Raw genomic sequence first — 19,345 nt, forward strand, 5'->3', positions numbered from 1 at the left:
TTTTTCCCTCCAGCCTCTTGACCATACTAGCTCAGGAGACTCCTACCCATGCCCTCTTCTCTTGTAAATTCCCCATACCCATTGGCATACTCCAGGTTCTGAGAAGTCCTGTGAGAATCCAGCCCTATTTCCCTTGGTTTAATCTGATGCTGCCCCAGGTGATTTGTCTGGTGAGACTTCTTTTTCCAAAACACCTGCTCATGTTCCCTAGATCATTGGGAGTGGTCTCTGCATTGTCCTCTAGGGTGTGAGCAGTGATTCCAGTTGGGTTCTGAGTGACTCCAGTTGGGTTATAGATGGCTTATAGTCCAGGCCTTGGAAGGGAGCACAGACTAGGCAGGCAGGCAAAGGTCCTGGGGCAGATGGCAACTTTCTCCAAAGCCAAATATATGGATCAGGTGGGGAGGGCAGAGGGGAGGCAGCAAGGAGTTTCAAGAGAAGCCATAAGAAGCAGGAAGGGCAGGGGCACCTAGGTGGCTCAGTGGGTTAATAATCTGCCTTCAAGCTCAGGTCATTATCTTAGGTTCCTGGGATCAAGCCCCACATTTCGCTCTCTGGTCAGTGGAGAGTCTGCTTCTCGCTCTCCCTCTGCCCCTCCCCCTACTCATGCTTTTAGGTGCTCTCTCTCACTCTCTCAAGTAAATAAATGAAAATCTTAAAAAAAAAAAAAAAAGCAGCAGCAGCAGTGGGAAGGGCTTTGATGTTCCAGTCTGTAAGAGGGTTGCCTTTTCCATGATCCTAACAATAGGACTTTGCTGGGCACCCCTGGGCGGGAAGCCACAGCCACCTGAATTGAATGGGCTCCTGGGGTTTCTCTGGCTGACCCATTTGTTCCCTTTAAGGGCAGAAATCTCAGAGCATGATCGTCATTACAGGAGCCGATGGATCGCTATTGAACAGACGCTCTGCTAAGTGACCTGCAATTGTAACCTCACTGAGGCTTCCCAAAACTTCCTGGGAGCAGATTCCCATTTTACAGAAGAGGAAACAGAGGCTCTGGGAGGTGGCAGGACCTCCCCAATCACAGGGCTTTAGGCGGGAGAGAAGGGTTTTAAACCTAGGCAGTTTGTTTAAACCTAGAAGGGATTTAAACCTAGGCAGTTTTTTCTTCTAGCATCTCTAGACTTTTAGGCTTATCTCTTCCCTGCAGGTGGCCTCCTTCTTCTCGGGCCTCCAAACTGTAAACCTCTGTGTGAGGAAATGTGACCCAGATGCACCAGTGTTGTAAATATGTCACATAATGCTCAGTAATTCAGCAACAGCACGGCTATTGTTGGAAGTTGTTGGAAGGGGAAATAACTTGGTTATTAATAAATGCAGGAGGCCGCAGTAATTGATAGCAATTGAACTCATGGTGCACGGGGGAAAGCAGTCTTGCTATTATTTTTTCTCTCTCTCTCTCTCTTTTTTGTACTGAATATAAAGGGAAAAACCTGCCTTTGCAGGTGGATTTGAGCAACTCAGAAACTGGTCCCATTGCATTCCTTTCCTCCTTCCTTCTTTCTGTGTCTCATGTGATCCTTTGTGCAGCCTCTCCATTCAGATCCCAGCCTGCCTCTTACCAGCAGAGTGACCTTGGGCGAGTGACTTGGGAAAGGCTGTTGGTCCAGGGTTCCTCCTAAACCAGCGTTTTCTAAACTAGGGTCTCGTGGGACATTAGACCTTCAAGATGCTCCTAAAAGCGGTCTGAGGCCAAATTGGTCTGAACAGAATGTTCCCTTCTTAGAGATTCATCAGACATGCTTTCAAGGCTCTGAGAAGTCCTGCAGTTAAGAAAGTTGTTTCAGCAAACAAAGACCAACTTGATAGGATACAGGATTCATCTCTTCCCACTGACATGGATGAACATTCTATGGAACGATGGCTATGAGGAGCCCCTTTGGGGAACAGAGCCCCAGCTGTATGGCTGCTTTGCTCTGTTCCATACCACTCTGCCACATGGAGAGTTTCTGACTCAGCCCTTCCCTCGTTGGCACACTGGCTGGAGCCAGGCCTTCCCCAGATGTGCAAACGGCTACAGAGGAACAGACAAAGACACAAAGAAATAGCAGCCTATCAAGCCTTGGGTGCCTTTCAGAGAACTGTCCTTTGGCCTCAAAAATTGAGGGGAAATCGAAACCAAACTTTGCTAAGTGTGATCAGCCTCTCAAACCCTCTCTGAGTCTTAGAACCTGACATGGGTACAGCTGCTAAAGCAAGGGTTCAAGGCCAAGACGGTTCCTGTGGGAGGTGATCCTGGGAAGTACTGGGAGAAGCTTGGGGAGGGGAAGAGGGGAAGGAAGGCTGCCATGGAGGGTATGTTACCAAGTTAGCCACCGCTTTGGGCAAACTGTGGTTCAGTCCTGCCAGAGACCTCTGGGGGGGGCAGCATAGAACACACACCCAGAGTTATCCTGCTCAAAGGGCACCTGCTGTCACTGATTGAGGGCTGAGGATTTTAATTCCATGGCCCTTCCAGCCTCCGCTTGCATGAGCAAGCGCTATTGGGAGAGAACGCCCTCGTGAGGAGGGAGCACAATAAGCCCCAGGGCTATGGCAGAGCTGTGACAGGTCTGCTGCAGGTCTCCCCCACAAACCCATATGTTGCCATCTAAAGTTTGTCCCCGTTTCGTTTTGACTTGACCTACATACAGCCCCTGTGTATGCTCCAGCTAGATCTAAAGTGGGCTATGTAGGGTACCAGAACCGCCCCAACCCCATGCCTCTGACCCGGGGGTCAGAGACCTGGACTCAAGTTCTAGGTCAGCCACTTACATGCTGTGTGACTTAGGGCAGGGCAATATCCCTTCCTGTGTCTCAGTAGCTTCTCCTATAAAATCAGGCTTAACAATTCCCAGCCTGCAGACCTCACAAGGCAGGTAGTCGAAAGATCAGCCAAGGTCACACAACTGTCCTTTCCCTCAGCATAGACACTCTCGGGTGTGTGTCCTCCAGGCCATGGTGAGATGCATGGACCATCTGTCACTAAGAATCAGAACAGACTTGGCATTTGCACATAATTTTTTTATAATAGAGAACAGATTCAGGGGTGGGTGGTTCCAATCATACATGCGTTGTATTTATGTAAATCCAACCATGCGTGCAAAGCAAATGCGAGGCTGGAGGTTACGGGTGCATTTCTTTTTGTAAGTCACGGCCCCCAAAGGCAAGCCACCCATTTCCTTGTTCTGCCCGAGGGAAAACTTACTGTGCTGGACTTGTGAAGATAATTTACAGTACTGCATGCTACAGCAATGTGAGATTCCCAAGGGGGATTTTAAGGGTCCTGGAGTTTTTGCCCTAGACTCTGACTTGAAATCAATATTGATTATGAGAAAAGACCCCTCCACGGCGTCGTGCTTAGAATATTGAGTGCGGAGTCAGAAGACTGGAATTCAAATCCTGCCTCTGCCTCTCACCAGCTTCATGGCCTTGGAAGGTCACCCTGAGGTTCAGTTTTCTCATAATTCAAGGGGTGATGTTATTGTTGACCTCGCAGGGCGGTGGGGAGGATTAAATGAGGCAGCAGTGTTCAGCGTTCCGCCCAGCACCTGGCATGGGCTAGGTGTACAGCGCGTGCTGCTGGCGGATGTGATATTAAGGCCCCCTTTGTGATGCTGTCAAACATGTGCATTCTGATTTCTTTTTCCTGGGTGGCTGAGACAGAGGCGGGATAACGGGTGGGCTGCCAGGGAACATTTCCTACTGCTCAACAGCACACGTCCTGTGCAGTGTTTGCAGGAGAGGGAGAAGATCCCTGCATGACGTGTGCAGAAGCCAGACTGTAGTTCTACCTGCCTCGGGGTCCTGGTTCCCACCAGGGCAGCCAAATACATCAGCCTGAAATGATCTCTGCATTTAGCTTTGGCATCTTTCTGGGCACAGGCTCCTTACCTCCTAGTGGGTGGCGGGAAAGCACCTGGATTGGGTGTGTGATCCCCTGTGGAGCGGGCTAGAGGCAGGAGGAAATCCAAAAACCCGCCCCACAAAGAGCACGCTCCTCGGAGCCAGCTCCGTCCTGGCTCTCTGTTTCCATTTCTGTCTCTCAGCCTCCCTCACTTTTGTTTAGTCTCGTATTTGATCTTTTTCCAGTACAAAAGGCTGTCTCAGAGGTTCCGATGGCAAGTGCCATGGGGAGAGGAGAACAGAGTTGCTGTCTCCCCAGTCTTAATGGAGAAGCAGGGAGGGAAAGTAGGCAGGGCTGGCCATCATCGAGAAATGTGCATTCCTTTCTTGATTTCCTTCCATCATTTAATCACCCACTTGACAAATGTTTATTGAGCACTTCCTGGCGCCGGCTCTAATCCGGATAGAGGGATGAATTTACAGACTGTGTTGGAGCAAACCAGCAGGCGGCTACCGCACGGTCTGAAGATCCGCACAGGAGCCTGGGAATCCCGCCACTCGGCCACTACTCCCTGTGCGGCTTTGGACCAGAAGCTAGACCTTGCTGGGTCTGTTCCCCACCTTCTAATGATCTCAGAGCCTTTTGACGAAAGTAAAGAAGAGGCAAAGGAAGCACTTAACACAGTGTCTGGCACATGGCACGTGCCATTGCTTGATGGCTGTCCTTGTTCATCAAGTGATGGCTTCTCAGGAGAGGGAGCCATCGTGTCCATGCGCATCCCTTGGACAGGGATCTCCAACCCCGGCAGCATTCGGAGGACAGCTTTGTCCTTGGCATTGGCGTAGGTTGGTGGGAGGTGTTGAGCCAATATGTGTCCACCGTTCCGTGGAGTTGGCTCAGAATTCCTGGGGCATGGCCCATATCTGGAGTGTGCTGGTTTGTCATCCGTCCCCCAAATCCTCTTGCGAAGCCATAGATAGACAGATCTGCAGGAGGAGTCCCTGTGGCTGCCAGAATGAAGCAGTCCTTGTTGGGTGAGTGGTGCCCGCTTCGGTTTCACAGGTAGAGATGGGACTAGAATGTTATTGATTGCCTTCTCAGGGCCAGGCACTCTGTTGGGAATCTTCCATGTAAGTGTAAACTTGTCACCCCATCCTTGCATACCAATGAGGAAATGCTTGGGGTTTTATGACTCCATTTTACAGAAGATGAAACTGAGGCCCAGAAAGGCAGTGCAACTTGCCCAAAGACTAGAGCTGGGAATGCTGGAAGGCAGGAAAGGGACTCAGGTTCTGTCTGGTCCAGTGTCCATGTTTCTGTCCCTTTCTCAGGCCCCACTGAAGAGGTTTTGGATTCTACCTGCGTCTGAACAAAGATAGAAGAACCCATGGGGTTGGATCTTGTGAACCAGCCAGGCTTCAGGGAACTGGAAACAAAGTACATTTTCCTGGCAAAGCTCCCTGTGTGCTTCCTGGATTTCCCCAGCAGGGTGTCCTCAGTGAGCGCACTGGGAAAATATCCCCCTTGTCAGGCAGGATTTGGAGTCGGGTTGAGTCCGTTCGCTGCTCCTCTTTTCCCAAAGAGCCATTGCCAACTCCCTTCCTGACTTCTCCCCAGCTCAGAGAGGTACAGAAGGTCACTGCGGGTGGTGTGCGGGGGGAATATTTTGGAGAGTGGCAGAAGAGGGTCAATACGTCAGGAGAGCGACAGGACATCACCCACCTAGAACACTATCTCTTATTTTAATTCCCTTGCAACCCCCAACACAGGAAGAAAGAAGTCTCATTGAGGGATAACATCTTTAAAATCTCTAATACTCGCTAATCTTGCATTTTGACAAAGAGAGAGCCAGAACTCTGGCTCCCAGGTAACTGTATCTAGTTAGAATCTAAAGATACTTTTGTGCTCATATTGTATTTATTTCCACTTTCTGTTTGTGACAGGTGATAATAGTGTTGGTCTGCGAATTGACCCCAGCTCACAGAGGGGAATGGGATGTCAAAGAAAGCAGTAGACCACTCCAGATTGGTAGGCAGCATATGAAATAAGCAAGGGAACTTGTACACGAGGCTTGCCTCCACTGGCCCGCTCTGTACAATTCCACACCCCCCCACCCCGAATCTTGAAAGTTTATACAGAGTCACATATTTAGTCCCGATGGTCTCAACAACACCTCACTCCCTTAAGGTTCCAGCCTTAAAGATGGCTCCCCAGGGGAACATGGGCCGGATGTCTGTTTCACATGGGAGGGGTTGAAACCATCCTCTCAGTGATTCCCTCCAGCAGAGGGGTTCTCATTTAAGATAAAACTATAAAATTCCCTTTCACAATGTATTTAGTTGGGTCAAAAAGATAAATGAGTCCATTTTAAAGAAAGTCTGATCTAGGGTCACAAAGATATGGCAGATTTCCTAAAAGAGGTATTTGATGGATTGACTTTGGTGAAATAGTAGTTCTAGTACTTTGTGTCCCTCTGATTTCTGGTGATGTCTCTGAGTCAGTTTTCTCATCTGTAAAATGAAAATGACAAGACAGCCTTTGTGAGAATTTCATGATGATGATGATGATGATGATGATAAGAAGTAATCACAGCTAACATGTACTGATTTTTTTCACGGGTTGCACTTGGGACTCCGATGCAGACTTTCTGACACCAGAAGCGCTGAGCTGCACAAAGATGGCATGTTGAATAAAATGGGGTCAATGAATGGTGCCTGCTTTCTTCACCACCATCATCACCTCCTTCATCGTTTTTGCAAGTGGCAGGACTTTTTATTAGCTGTGTTACTTCCTGAGATTCAGTATTATCATCTGTGAAATGGGAATCATCTCTTGTGATGATCAGAGCTGAGTAGCTGGCACTGAGGCAGTTGTCAATAAGCATGACTGTTTGTGGCCTCTCAGTGACCTGGGGCCAGAGCTCCTTTTCCTTGAGTAGTGAGTCCCACACAAAGTCCTTGTCCAGATGTCCAGTTTTGCCTTAAACCAGGCTTATTCTTCAAGAGGTCATCTCGAAGACCTTTGCCCTTATAATCTCTTTCTGATGGATTGAAAAATCTGTTGGCAGTTCTGATTTTTATTTCAAAGAATGAAATACATTTATGGGGAGATAAACAATGGGAAGAAATTCTTTAACAATGGCACTGTTATTTGTTTTAATCAGCCATTAATTTTTTTTATTTGGATTACAAAATGAAGACACTACTCTGGTAGAAAATTTAGAAAATACAAAATCCCTTTAGCCAGCTATGACTGTTAATATTTGGAAACATTTCCTTTTTACTATTTTATTTACTTACTTTTTTATTTAAGAGAGAAAGAAGAGAGAGCAAGGTGGGGGTGGCCGAGGGAGAGAGAGAATCATAAGCAGCCTCCATACTCAAAGGAGCCTGATGTGGGACTTGATCTCACAACCCTGAGATCGTGACCTGAGCTGAAATCAGGAGTTGGATGTTCAACCAACTTCCCTTACTATTTTATTTTATAATTTAGAATGGTTTACAGAGTTGACATCATTCTCTAGTACAGTTTTCTAATTTGTTTTTTATTTAATGTTTGGCTGTAAGCATTGTTAGGGCTGTATAATCTTTGTTGTTAATCTTAAATGGCCTTATAATAGTTCATAAAGTGGTTCCCCATTGCTTCTTCAATCTCATTTGATTCCTCCTCATCTCCCCCTTAAATTCCAACCACCTGGACTTCTTGGTCTTTCTTGGATACACTGTGCTTGTTTATGCCTCAGGGCCTTTGCACGGTATCATCTTTTGACCCCTAAAGTTCTTCCTTGGTTATTTAGGTAGTCAGCTCCTTCTCACCCTTCATAACCAAGTTCAGATATCCCATCCTCAGACAGAGCCCTCTATGACAACCATGGATCCATAGGGATGCTCTCAACTTCTCTTGACCTCATCTCTTGGTTTTATTTTCTCCTTAAGGGGAAAAACTTTATAATATTATTACCTGAATTTATCTTATTCATCTATCTACTTGTTTATTGTCTTATTCTCTCAATAGATTGTAAACTCCAGGAGGACAGTCACCTTGTCTGTCTTGCTCATCATTGATTTCCCAGTGGCTAACACAGTTCCTGTTACATAGTAGGAGCTCAACAAGTGTGTGTTTTGAATAAATGGGTGGGTGGTGAGATGGTGGAATGTGTGGCTGGATCAGTAGTATAGGTAGGTGGCAGCAGAGGGTAGTGGGTGGGTGGATGGACAGGTAGGTGGATACAGGAGTGGATACTTTTCCTAACAATTCTCTAATTCCACCTTTAGAGGGTCCTCGTGATCATTTTAATTGCTTTGAAAAAGTGAACAATGCAAATTGTGAAGAAGTAGGACAAGCACGTCTCTTGGGAAACCTGACCCCGGCTCAGGCCAGGTGTTGAGGCTCCCTGCTGAGGGTGGGTAGCCTAGAGGGTGGGAGGTGGTGAGACCCCTGAGGTCCTCTTGGAAGCCCACCCACTCCATACCTAGGACTTTACCACCATACTTGTGCTGTGTTCCTCCCACAGTGGGCCGGAAGCAGTTCATGCGGTTTGAGTGGGCAAACCACGCAGCTGAGGCCCTGGGCTGTGAGTACGAGGAACTGAACACGGCCACCTTCAAGCACCACTTGCGACAGATCATCGAGCAAGTGACATCTGGGCCAAGCCGACGGAGCCTTGAGGAAGAGGAGACCAGCTCAGGTGCTGTGCTGCTGCCTCTCTGGGTAGGCTGGGTACCCCCCAGCTCAGACCGTATGGAAGCTCCAACATGCCTTCACTTACTCATCAGGACCTGTTATATGCGGACCTTCTAGGTGCAGGGGAGGCCCATGTGGGCAGAAGTGGACTTGGTTCCTATGGCCAACTGGTGCTGTCCAGGGTTCTGAAGGTTCTGTTGAAACCTGGGAGGGTGGCCTGTGGTGAGCAGTACCAAGGGGCCCAACACTTTTCCATTGGCGATTACATCTGTTGAGCCCCTACCTTGTCAGGGGAAGACTGGCCTTCCAGTTTGAGGCACAGAAATAAAGCCAGGATGGCTAGGGCCTGGGAGGCTGGTAGATGAGGCCAGTAGATGAGAGGTTAAGGGGGGACTATGCAAACTATGGTTTTTATGCTCAGGGAGAACTCTGCAAACTGTGGTTTTTATGCTCAGACACATGAGAGACCATGCAGGGACACAGGCAGGGAATGCCATGATTTGACTTGTTCCTTGAAAGGCTCAGGCAGGGGGAAGCCTGGGGAATGACTCGGAGAAGGGAGGCCACATGGGAACCTACAAAATCGCCTGGTGAGATGCTGGTGCTTGCACAAGGACATGGTAGTGGAACTGGGTTGGGTGGGACACAGTCAAAGTCTGCTTCATACATAGAGAGGATAGCATGGGCCTGAGGGAGGGGGTGGGAAAAGAGGGATCAGGACAGCTTCTAGGATTTTAGCCTAGGTGGCTGGAGGAATGGGGGTGCTTTGAACTGATGTGGGAGAAAGTTGAATGGCCTTGCATGGCACCTGCAGGAGTGTGATCTGCTGGGTTCCAAATCTGTAGCCATCACCCATTAGATGCTTTGGCTGCAGGAAGTGAGGGCAGAGGGACCCCCTTGGGGCCCCAGGAGTCTCTGGGTGGTTGTCCCAGAGACCTCGGAGTCTGGCATTAATTAGTGGGTCGCACTGTTTTGAACTGTGGTTGTGGGACTCATCTCTTAGAGGCCCCTTAGTTCCTTAGAGCTGCTCCACTCTAGGGGGTCTCAGCTTGGTGGCTAATGTCACTTGGAAGCCTTTTGTTTGCTTCTAGGTCCAGGTATGAGTTGTAGTCCACTCTTGGTTTCTCCTCCTCTCTGAAACACACGCACACACCCCACAAGCACACACATAGCACACATACACAACATGCCCATGGACACACACCTCATAGGCATGTATGCACATGCGCAGACACACACCACACACACACACACACACACCGCAGGAAACACACAGATGTGCACAGACACATGAGCATACGTGCACACACATTCAGACTTTAACACTAATTACCTCTCGGGCCAAGGTATCAAGGGTAGGTGTGAAGCAGACAGTGGACCAGCAGGCTTAGGAGAGATGCTGAGAGGCTGTGGGTTGCCTAGCAACGGCCCAGGTTGGTGGGGGTGGAGCTAACAGAAGGGAGAGAAGTGCTTTGGGGCTGCAGCAGGCTGCCTGGAATGTACAAGCAGGACTGCTGTCTCCAGCCACAGTGCAGATGTGAAAATTGTGTTTCTGATGCTATGAGTGGAAGCAACACCTAAGGGTCAGGATTTCCGATGTGACCCACCCCTCCTACATTCTCATTCTGCTTTGTTCCATGCACCCTCATCAAGGCCGGCTAATTTTAACAGGCCACCTTTGTGTTTAAACAAAATCGAGACCATTACTATATTAATCGTTTGCGAAGCGTTTTCATTCTTCCTAACGTGACGGGTAGGCTCTTTTCCCTCTCATTCCATACTCGTCCATGCCTGGCTTTAAGCACTGCTTTGTATGGACGACAAATTGTCTAACCCATTTGCTATTGTTGGATATTCAGGTTGTTTCAAAAAAGGCGATTTTCATCCAATTTAATCAACAATTGGGAGAACATATGTACCCAGAAATCTTTGTTTCTCTGAATATTTCATTAGGATAAAAGCCCTAGCGTGAAATTATGAAGTCCAAGCATACGAATATTTGATAGCTTCTGACACAGAACTGCCAAACTTCCCTCCAGAAAGGGGGAAACACCAAACATTATCTGAGTGCCTACTACGCGTCAGGCACTGGGGTCTGGGAGCCAACACACCCAGAGACGATCCCCATCCTCGGGGCACTCCCAGCCTGGCACGGGGCAGGGTGGGCATGGGGCATTATGAACAACTAACCACACAAGTAAAAATATACTGAACTCAGAGTGCTTTAAAAGCAAGGTGACTTTGTCCTGGGTCTGGCTTGTTACACATAGCCTAACATCCTCTGGGTTCATCCACATTGTAGGGAATGGTTGGATTTTCTTTTTTATGACTGGATCATCTATTTCATGTCCCCGTTTCTATGTGGGATCTAAAATAATCACACTCAGAGAGGCAGAGAATAGAGTGGTGGTTGCCCGGGACTCAGGGGAGGGCCAAATGGGAGAGAATGATTGACGGGTACATAGTTTCATTTGCACAGGATGAATGAACGCTAGAACGCAGATGAAAAAGTAGACGACTAAGATGACCAGCCAATGAATAGGTCTACTGGGCAGCATAGAGCCACTGGTTACCATGCTGTATTGTCCATTGTTGAGTCTTTTTAGAGGGTAGATCTTATGTGAAGTGTTCTTATCACACACATAGTCAGAAAGAAGGAGGGAGGAAACTCTTAGAGTTGACATCTTCAAGCTCATCGCTATGTATAAATACCTATAAATAGGTAGGTATGGCTTTTGGTAGGTTGGTCATACCTCAGTCACAAACTAATTAAAGAGAAAGGAGCAAGGTAGGACTGGGAATTGGATTAATGGGGTGGTAATCAAGGCAGGCTTCCCTGAAGTGGTGACATTGGGCTGTTCCCCGAGGGATGAGCAGGAGTGCTTGCTGGAGACAGAGGTGGGCCAGGTGACACAGAACCCCATCAGTCCTGATAAGGCACTTGAACTTGGTTCTAAGAGTGTGGGTACGTAATTTCAGCAGTGGAGGGATGTATGTGAGGGAGGGGGTTTCTCTAAGGCCACCAGCGATGTCTGGAGAGTGTTGCCCTTGGCCCCAGGAAAGGTCCTGACCATGGATGCCCACCCTTCCCTCTCCCTCTCCAGGGCTCAAGATGGCAGGCGTGGAGTGTGTGGAGGGGATGGCCTCAGGCCTGTACCAAGAGCTCTTTGCGGCTGTGGTCTCACTCATCAACAGGTAACAGCAGATACACAAATGAGCACTTTAGCACAGTGGGGTTTTGGAGGGGCTGGAGAAGAGTGAGGTTTTGAGCTGGGGAGCTGGGTTTAAATTCCCCCTTGGCCGCCCAAAGGCAGCCCTGACCTCCCCTTCTGCACCTGTAAAAGAGCTCTGTACCCCAGAGCCATGGCGAGGATTAAAAAGGATAATGCATGTAAACAGTTCTTCCTAATAGTGATCACAAACTACCAACAATAAAATCTGACAGTCTGGGGGCCCCCTGTTAAGTAAGGACAACAGCTGGAGCTCATGGTTTCCCCAGTCTTGTATCATTGACTCTGCACGCCAGCCCATTATACAGCTGAGCTAATAGAGGTGAAGAGAGGTGGGGGAGCGCTGGTCTCCATGTTTCTCTGAATAACCCGCTGTGCCGCTCTTGTCCATTTCTTTTTAAAATTTCCTCGGGGCGCCTGGGTGACTCAGTCGGTTGAGCCGCTGCCTTCAGCTCAGGTCATGATCCCAGGGTCCTGGGATCAAGCCCCGCATCGGGCTCTCTGCTCAGCAGGGAGCCTGCTCTCCCCCACCCCCGCCTGCCTCTCTGCCTACTTTTGATCTCTGTCTGTCAAATAAATAAATAAAATATTTAAAAAAAAAATAAAATTTCCTGCTAAGGGTGGGGTGCCAGTGGTTTTTTTTTTTTCTTTTTTGGAGTGGGCCAGGACGTGTCTCTGAAATGTGTCTACCAGGCTGCAGCGGCCAGGAGTCAGGTGTCTAACATCATGAGAGCTTCCCACCCTCCTACCCAAAGGCGGGAGACATCCTTAGGCTTTCCACATCCTGCTAGCAGGTCTGAGGCCTGGTGCAGGGCAGCTGGGTTTCTCTGGTGATTCTGGGACACACAATCCGCTTGCTCTCTTGTTGCTAGAGCAATTGCCATCCGAGGCTACAGACATAGCATCTAGAAACGAAGAGGTTCGCGTGTGCTTAGTGGAAGGTGTCCTGGGGGTGGGACTTGCACTGCTGGCAGAAGAAGCTGTCTCAGCCTCCGGAGGGTGGCTGCTGCTTCCCATCCTTTAAACCGCCTCTTGCTGATACAGAACCCACTCCCCCACCACCTACGAGCACCTCGTAGATGTCTGGCTTTCTGAGCATTAACTGACAGTCTTCACGCATCCGTGTGTGGCAGCTGATCTTGGCCTTGCGGTATAGGAGGAAAACCTTGGCAGGTTGTACAGAAGAGCTAAGCGCCCTGCAGAGCCTAGGGCCGATCGTGATAATCATCATGATTAATAATAATAACAGGCCACCTTTACTGAGCATGAACCCCACCTCCAACCTGGCCCTCAGAGCCTGTCTCATCACCTCCAGCTTTCCCAGCGTCCTTCTGGGTTGTGGCCATCATTGACTTTTTCTTGGCTGAGGCCCAGAGAGGTTGGGCAGCTCTCCCAAGGTACACAGCCACTCTGTCGCAGAGGGAAGGTTGGAGCCCTTGTGTGACTGTCTCCAACAGCTTTCAACTCCTGCATGTTGATGCCAATAATCCCTCCTCTGTCCACCCCGACAGATTCATCAGATTGATCCAAGGCAGTGAGGGCTTGGAAGAACAATCATTTAACAGTTGGGAAAACCTTAGTTCAGAGAGGTTAAGTAATTTGCCCCAGGTCACACAGCCCGTAAACGGTGAGCCTCATTCTTGCGCCAGATCTGCTGGATTCCCCACACCCACCCAGTGTGCTGCCTCAGTTTTACCATATCTGCAATGGGGGCGTGGGAGGCGTGGGCCGGCTGGGCTCTATGATTCCACATGGTCTTGAGGCCTTGCCTCTCTCTGCCCAGGTCCTTCTCTTCCCACCACCTCTCCATGGCCTCCATCATGGTGGTGGACTCTCCGGGCTTCCAGAACCCACGGCACCAGTGCAAGGACCGGGCGGCCACCTTCGAAGAGCTTTGCCGCAATTACGCTCATGAGCGCCTGCAGCTGCTTTTCTACCAGCGGACCTTCGTGTCCACGCTGGAGCGCTACCGGCAGGTAGGACTGGGCTCCATGGAGGGCGTGCGGCCGGCCAGGGTGTGGGGGACAGTCTGGTGCTTCAGTCACCCTTGGCTTCATCGCGTTTGCCCCCCCACCCATGAACTGTTTGGCCCCCAGCTCTGTGGGCCTCTGCTACTCCCCTGTCTCCACACACGGCTCCCTACAGTCCATGGAACCAGGGAACTTGGGGCTCCCCAAGCCTTGTTCCCACAGCTGTCCCCCCGTTGAGGTGACCTGTTCTTCCTCGTCTACTTTGTCCAAGCTGCATGCACCCCCCCCACCACACCTTGTGGCTCACAGCTTCCCCATGGAAAACCCTTTGTGCTCTGGGTGTGGGTGAAAATTCTGGATGGGAGAGTTTGCCCAGCCTTTGGATCCTAGAGTGGTAACACTTAACAATGCCCTAGATGCACTTCCTTCCTCGGATCTACCCTCGGGACGCTAGGAGCGTGAACCAGAAAACACATGCAGACACGTTCCTGCCAGCCTTCTCTTCCCGTTTGAAAAAGTTTAAATGAGAATGTTACATTTGCCCAGAAAATGCACACCCCAGTAGTATACAGCCCAATAAATTTATCCAAATGAACGTACTCACGCACACACCCCGCCCCTAACCGGGGGAAAAGTGGAACTCTGCTGGCACCCAGGACGGCCCCATCCTATCCACCCCCTCCTCTCTTTCAGAAGGGGGCACCTCTGACTCCAGCAAGTGCTAATAGCAAGACGTTGGAAATGGCCATCTTGGTTATCAAGAGGGTAATGGGTATTGAAATTATGGTCATTTTTAAATTTTTTTGGTTGGAGCTTACACAGCAAGAAACATCAACATGGAGGAAACTCAAACAAGTGATGCCAATGATGAGTCCTGGGGTCTGACCTTAACTCTGCCACTTATTGGCTGTGTGGCCTCAGGAAAGTCACTCACTCTCTCTGATCCTTGGTTCCATCCCATGTAAAATAGGAATAGCAATATTCCTGTATCATCTGTCAATTGCCACAATAATGCTAGATAATGAAGTACCCCAAAACATAGTGGCTTTAGATATTATCATTTGTTATTGCTTACTTCAGGTTTCCTGGGCAGTTCTCTGGTCTTGGCTGAGTGAGTTCTTGCGTCTCTGGGCAGATGTAGGGCGGTAGGTGGTTCTGATGGTGCTGGCCAGCTCTCTCCTGTGTCTGGGGGTCAGCTGGCTATGAGCGGATCTGAGCAGGCTTTGGCTGGGATGACTCATCTGTGCACCAGGACTGTCCTATCCTCTAGCAGACTAGCCCAAGCTGTTCTCATGGCGCTGGGCAGGGCTCCAAGGGACGAGCAGAGATGTGCGGGGTCCCTTGAGTCCTAGTCTTGGAACTGATAATGTCCCTTCTGTATTCAGTGGGTCATGGCAAGTCCAGGGCTGAGCCCTGAGCCAATGGGTGGGGAAGTAGGTTTCACTTCTTGATGGGAGAAATTGAGATAAACAGAAGGGGAAAGGATTTTGGGGGGGGGTTGTTGTGGTTTTTAGAGACAAAGAGAGGTGAGAGGGGCCAGAGAGAGAGAGAGAGAGAGAGAGAGAGACTCTTAAGCAGGCTCCAAACCCAATAAAGAGCATGACGTGGGGCTCAATCTCAGGACCCTGAGATCATGACCTGAGCTGAAACCAAGACTCAGACACTTAACCGACAGAGCCACCCAGGCGCTTCTGTTTCGCTTATTTCTGGTGATCAAGGCAATACATGTTCTTTATTAAAAACTGGGAAGTACATAGAAATATCCGTAAGCAGCAAACATAACCTCCTTTAATCCCAACACCCACAGGAAAGCCCTGTTCCTGCTGTCTGTACTTTATACCACTTAATTGTCCATATATCATCTTCTCTGCAGATTTCTGATCCGTCCCTACACACGGGTTTGTGGTTGTCTCTTTTCCTCACAGCAGCGGGCTATCGCCATGTTCTCATTCCATTGGCAACTTTTAGCAATCACACATTTCACTGGTTACGTCCGCTCTCATTACGCTCCACCATTACACCATCTCAAACGATGCCGTGACTGACATCCGCATGCTGACTTCTGAATGGCGACTGTCATTAACCATAGTGTGTACTCACTCCCTCCAGCACCCAGTTATCAGCCCCATGCTCATTAGTAACTCAGCAAATAAAAGCAAAGTTTGGACTGAATGATTAGCTCCTGATAAAGATCTCACCGTGATTGCTGATGGGCCAGCAGAATGAGCGATGTCAGGAATTTATTGGAATGTTGGTCTATAACCTCTCTTCTCAAGCAAAGGCTAAGGGATAAAGATAAAACAAGCAAACTAGGGGTGCCTGGGTGGCTCAGTGGGTTAAACCTCTGCCTTTGGCTCAGGTCATGGTATCAGGGTCCTGAGTCTGAGCCCCGCATCGGGCTCTCTGCTCAGCAGGGAGCCTGCTTCTCCCACCGCCCCCCTTTGCCTGCCTCTCTGCCTACTTGTGATCTCTGTCTATCAAATAAATAAGCAAAATCTTTAAAACAAACAAATTAACTAACAAACAGCCTGATTGCAAAAAAGGCAAAAGTTCTGAATAGATTTTTTTCTTCAAAAGATAGACAAAAGGGCAATAATCACCTGAAATTTAGGGAAATGTGCATCAAAACATCAAGATAGCCCTTCATACCTGGTAGAATGGTAATGATAAAAAACCAAACCAAACCAAACCAGAAAGCAGCAAACATTGGGAAGGATGTGGGGAAATTGGACCCCGTGTGCCTGGCTGGTGGGAATACGAAACTGTGCAGCCACTGTGAAAAACAGTATGCTGTTCGTCTGAAAAAAAAAAAAAAATTGAATTACCCTGTGATCCAGCAAGTCTGCCTCTGGGTATCTATCCCCAGAGAGTTGATGACCAGGTCTTGAAGAGATAATCCGTACACCTAGCCTCACGGCAGCTTTACCAATAGCCAAGGAGTAGAAGTGACCCTAGTGTCCACTTTGGGGCGGGAGGGGGGGGCGTGTGTGTAAACAGGTTTGATCTGTCCACGCAATGGGCTACTGTTCAACCATAAAGAGGAAGGAAATTCTCATCTGTTTTGCAACATGGATGAGCCTCGAGGACATTGTAGGGAGTGCAATAAGCCAGTCACAAAAGGACGAGTCCTATGGGACTCCGCTCACACGAGACACTTAAGTGCAGTCAACTTCATAGAGACAGAAAGTGGAACGGTGGTAGCCAGGGGCTGGAGGGGGAGGAGGGAGAACTGGAATCAGTGGTTAATGGGGACAGCATTTCGGTTTTGCAAGATGGAGAAGTGCTGGAGGTGGGGACGTGGTGACAGGTGCACAACATGTGAGTGAACTTAATGCCACTAATTATATGACGCAGGAAAAGGTAGATTTTATGTCGCGGATGTTTTACTGCCATTGTTCAGTGGAGCATGTGACTCTTGATCTCAGGGTCAAGACTCACGATGGAGGTAGAGCTTACTTAAAAGAATATTTTTAAAATGATGATGGTAATAATAATAATAATGATAATAATTATAAAGCTTAAGGGGAGGTGAAAGTCCTTACTTCTCTTTTCTCCTCCGGAAGTTTTCCACCCTCTTCAGCTCATGGAAGGAACTAACATGGAACTTCTGTGACTTTCCAGGAAGGTATTCCTGTGCCCTTTGACCTCCCGGAGCCTTCCCCGGGGACCACAGTGGCTGTGGTGGACCAGAACCCTTCCCAGGTAAGGCAGGGTCCAGCAAACCCGGGCTCTTAGATGCCGCGAGGCTTTGAATTGAAATTCCAGATGACTTGAGTCCTTAAGCCGCAAGTTGTCAGTGCTGTCTGCCCCTAGAATCACCTAGGGATTGGGAGAGACCCTGAAGCTGGCGATCCACTCCCAGCCTGGCCTGAGGTTGTGGCCCGGGCAACAACTCTCCAAACCCCCTCAGGCTGAGAACCACCTCTCTGCCTGGTGTCTGAGATGGGCTCAGCTGGCACGTGCCTGGCAGCTCATGGTGCACTGAGGGCACTCGGGGCCAGTGCCCGGTGGCCACTTGCCTGGGAAGGCCAGATGTTCAGCTGCAGATGCTGTGTCTGCAGAGACTGGGAGAATAGGGGCTACGGGGGGATGGAGAATGGGGGAGTGATGAGGGGTCCATGCATTTATGGGCTGTGTGTGTGGGGGCATACCCAAGCCTTTACTTTCTCCATCCCAAGAACCCTCTGGGCCGACTCCAGACCTGCACCTCTGCTCTGCCATCTCTCAGAATGGCCCTGAACCATTTCCCTGACTTGCCAAGTTCGGATCCAATGTCAGTGATCCTGAGTGCATCCCTTTGCCTCTCTGGTTCTCAGTTTTTTTTCCCATCTCTAAAGTGGGAATGATAGCATGACCTGGGATGGTTGTGAAGGTTTAGGAGATCTGGAGCACAGAGCACCCTGCCAGGTGCTTGGCCCACAGGTCACGTGTTTCTCCTGCCACGTGATAGCCCAGGCTGCCACTTTTCTCCTTCTTTGTCTCCTGTTGGCTACCCTGGCCTTCTCTTCCAAGCCCTCTCTTGGCTCCTAGTGACCTGCACCTGTCCCTGCAAAGCTGCCTTGTCCGTGAGCCCTGTCTGGTCACTGTCTGTTTATGCTTCCTGTTGGCACCCTCTGGACTGGCTCCCCCTCCGTGTGTCATGCTTCCTGACCTGGAAGAGGCAGGCCAGAAGGGACAACCTGGACAATGTGAGGAGGGAGGGACCTTGGGGTCCCCTGGATACTTGGACGGTGGCTGGGAACAGCCACCTTCTGAGGACGGACTGGCTGTGAATTTCAACCTCATAAAGAAAGGCAAGGTGAAGGCTCAGGATATCTGGGATCCGGTCCCCGTTCTGCCCCTGTGCCTCTCCATGTGACCCAGGATGTGTCCTCTCTGGGCCTCTTGGGGGGAGGGCAGTATTTCCCAGTCAGGGTGCCCAACTGTCCCGGCTTGCCAAGGGACTTTGCTGTCTCTAGCGCTGAAATCCTCATATCCTGGGAAGTTGCTGAGTCCCAGTCACCAAGGGACAGCTGGTCGCTCCATGTCTCACGGCCATTTCCTCCATAGCCACTTGGTACTGTTTTGGGTGACGCCAACTCTCTGGGGGCCCTCAAACGAGCTTCTTTGCTTCTCTAGGCCTCTCTGGTTCCCAGGAACAAAACTTCAGAGTTACCTAGATGGCTTCTGAAGCTCATGGCTAGATTTTGAATTCCGTGCTACTGAACCAAGTTCACCTTCTCCTCTAGAACTTCTTTCGGCTCTCCCCTTCCCCTTAAGATTTTAGTTAAAAAAAAAAATGCAGACTTCTCAGAAGTGATGTGGATGGAATTAATCCTTTGGTGTTCGGCTGTGCACAAATACAGAGCCGCCTTTGTGTATGTAGAATGTGTAGTTTACAGAGTGCTTTCCCTTGTTAATTCCCCACTACAGCTCTCTGAGGAAGGTATTGTCAGTCTCCATTTTATATAAAAAGAAATGAGGCTCTGAGTGGGGCAGTAAGTTCCCCAAGGTCACACAGGAAATGAGGACAGAGGCTGGATTCAGACCTCCTGAAACTGAGGGGTTGTAACAGTTTTGAGGTTTCCTCACTGGGAATCTGGGGGGGGGTGCATTGGGAGCACGGCTCTGGGCTGGTGTGTCTGGGTCGTGATGCT

General features: G+C 49.5%; 1 protein-coding gene across 1 annotated transcript in view; it reads left to right on the plus strand.

Annotated features, from left to right (window-relative positions):
- The window catches only part of MYO18B (myosin XVIIIB), a 248,035-nt gene that overhangs the window by 52,164 nt on the left and 176,526 nt on the right, over nt 1-19,345 (plus strand). Inside the window, exons 13-16 of the mRNA XM_032883267.1 lie at nt 8,340-8,513; nt 11,614-11,704; nt 13,523-13,715; nt 17,331-17,411. Coding sequence (XP_032739158.1) covers nt 8,340-8,513; nt 11,614-11,704; nt 13,523-13,715; nt 17,331-17,411 — 539 coding nt within the window. The remainder of the gene's footprint in view (nt 1-8,339; nt 8,514-11,613; nt 11,705-13,522; nt 13,716-17,330; nt 17,412-19,345) is intronic.

This window comes from Lontra canadensis, unplaced genomic scaffold (genome assembly GCF_010015895.1).
Source record: "Lontra canadensis isolate GAN:19392208 unplaced genomic scaffold, GSC_riverotter_1.0 scaffold87, whole genome shotgun sequence".
Taxonomy (NCBI): Eukaryota; Metazoa; Chordata; class Mammalia; order Carnivora; family Mustelidae; genus Lontra; species Lontra canadensis.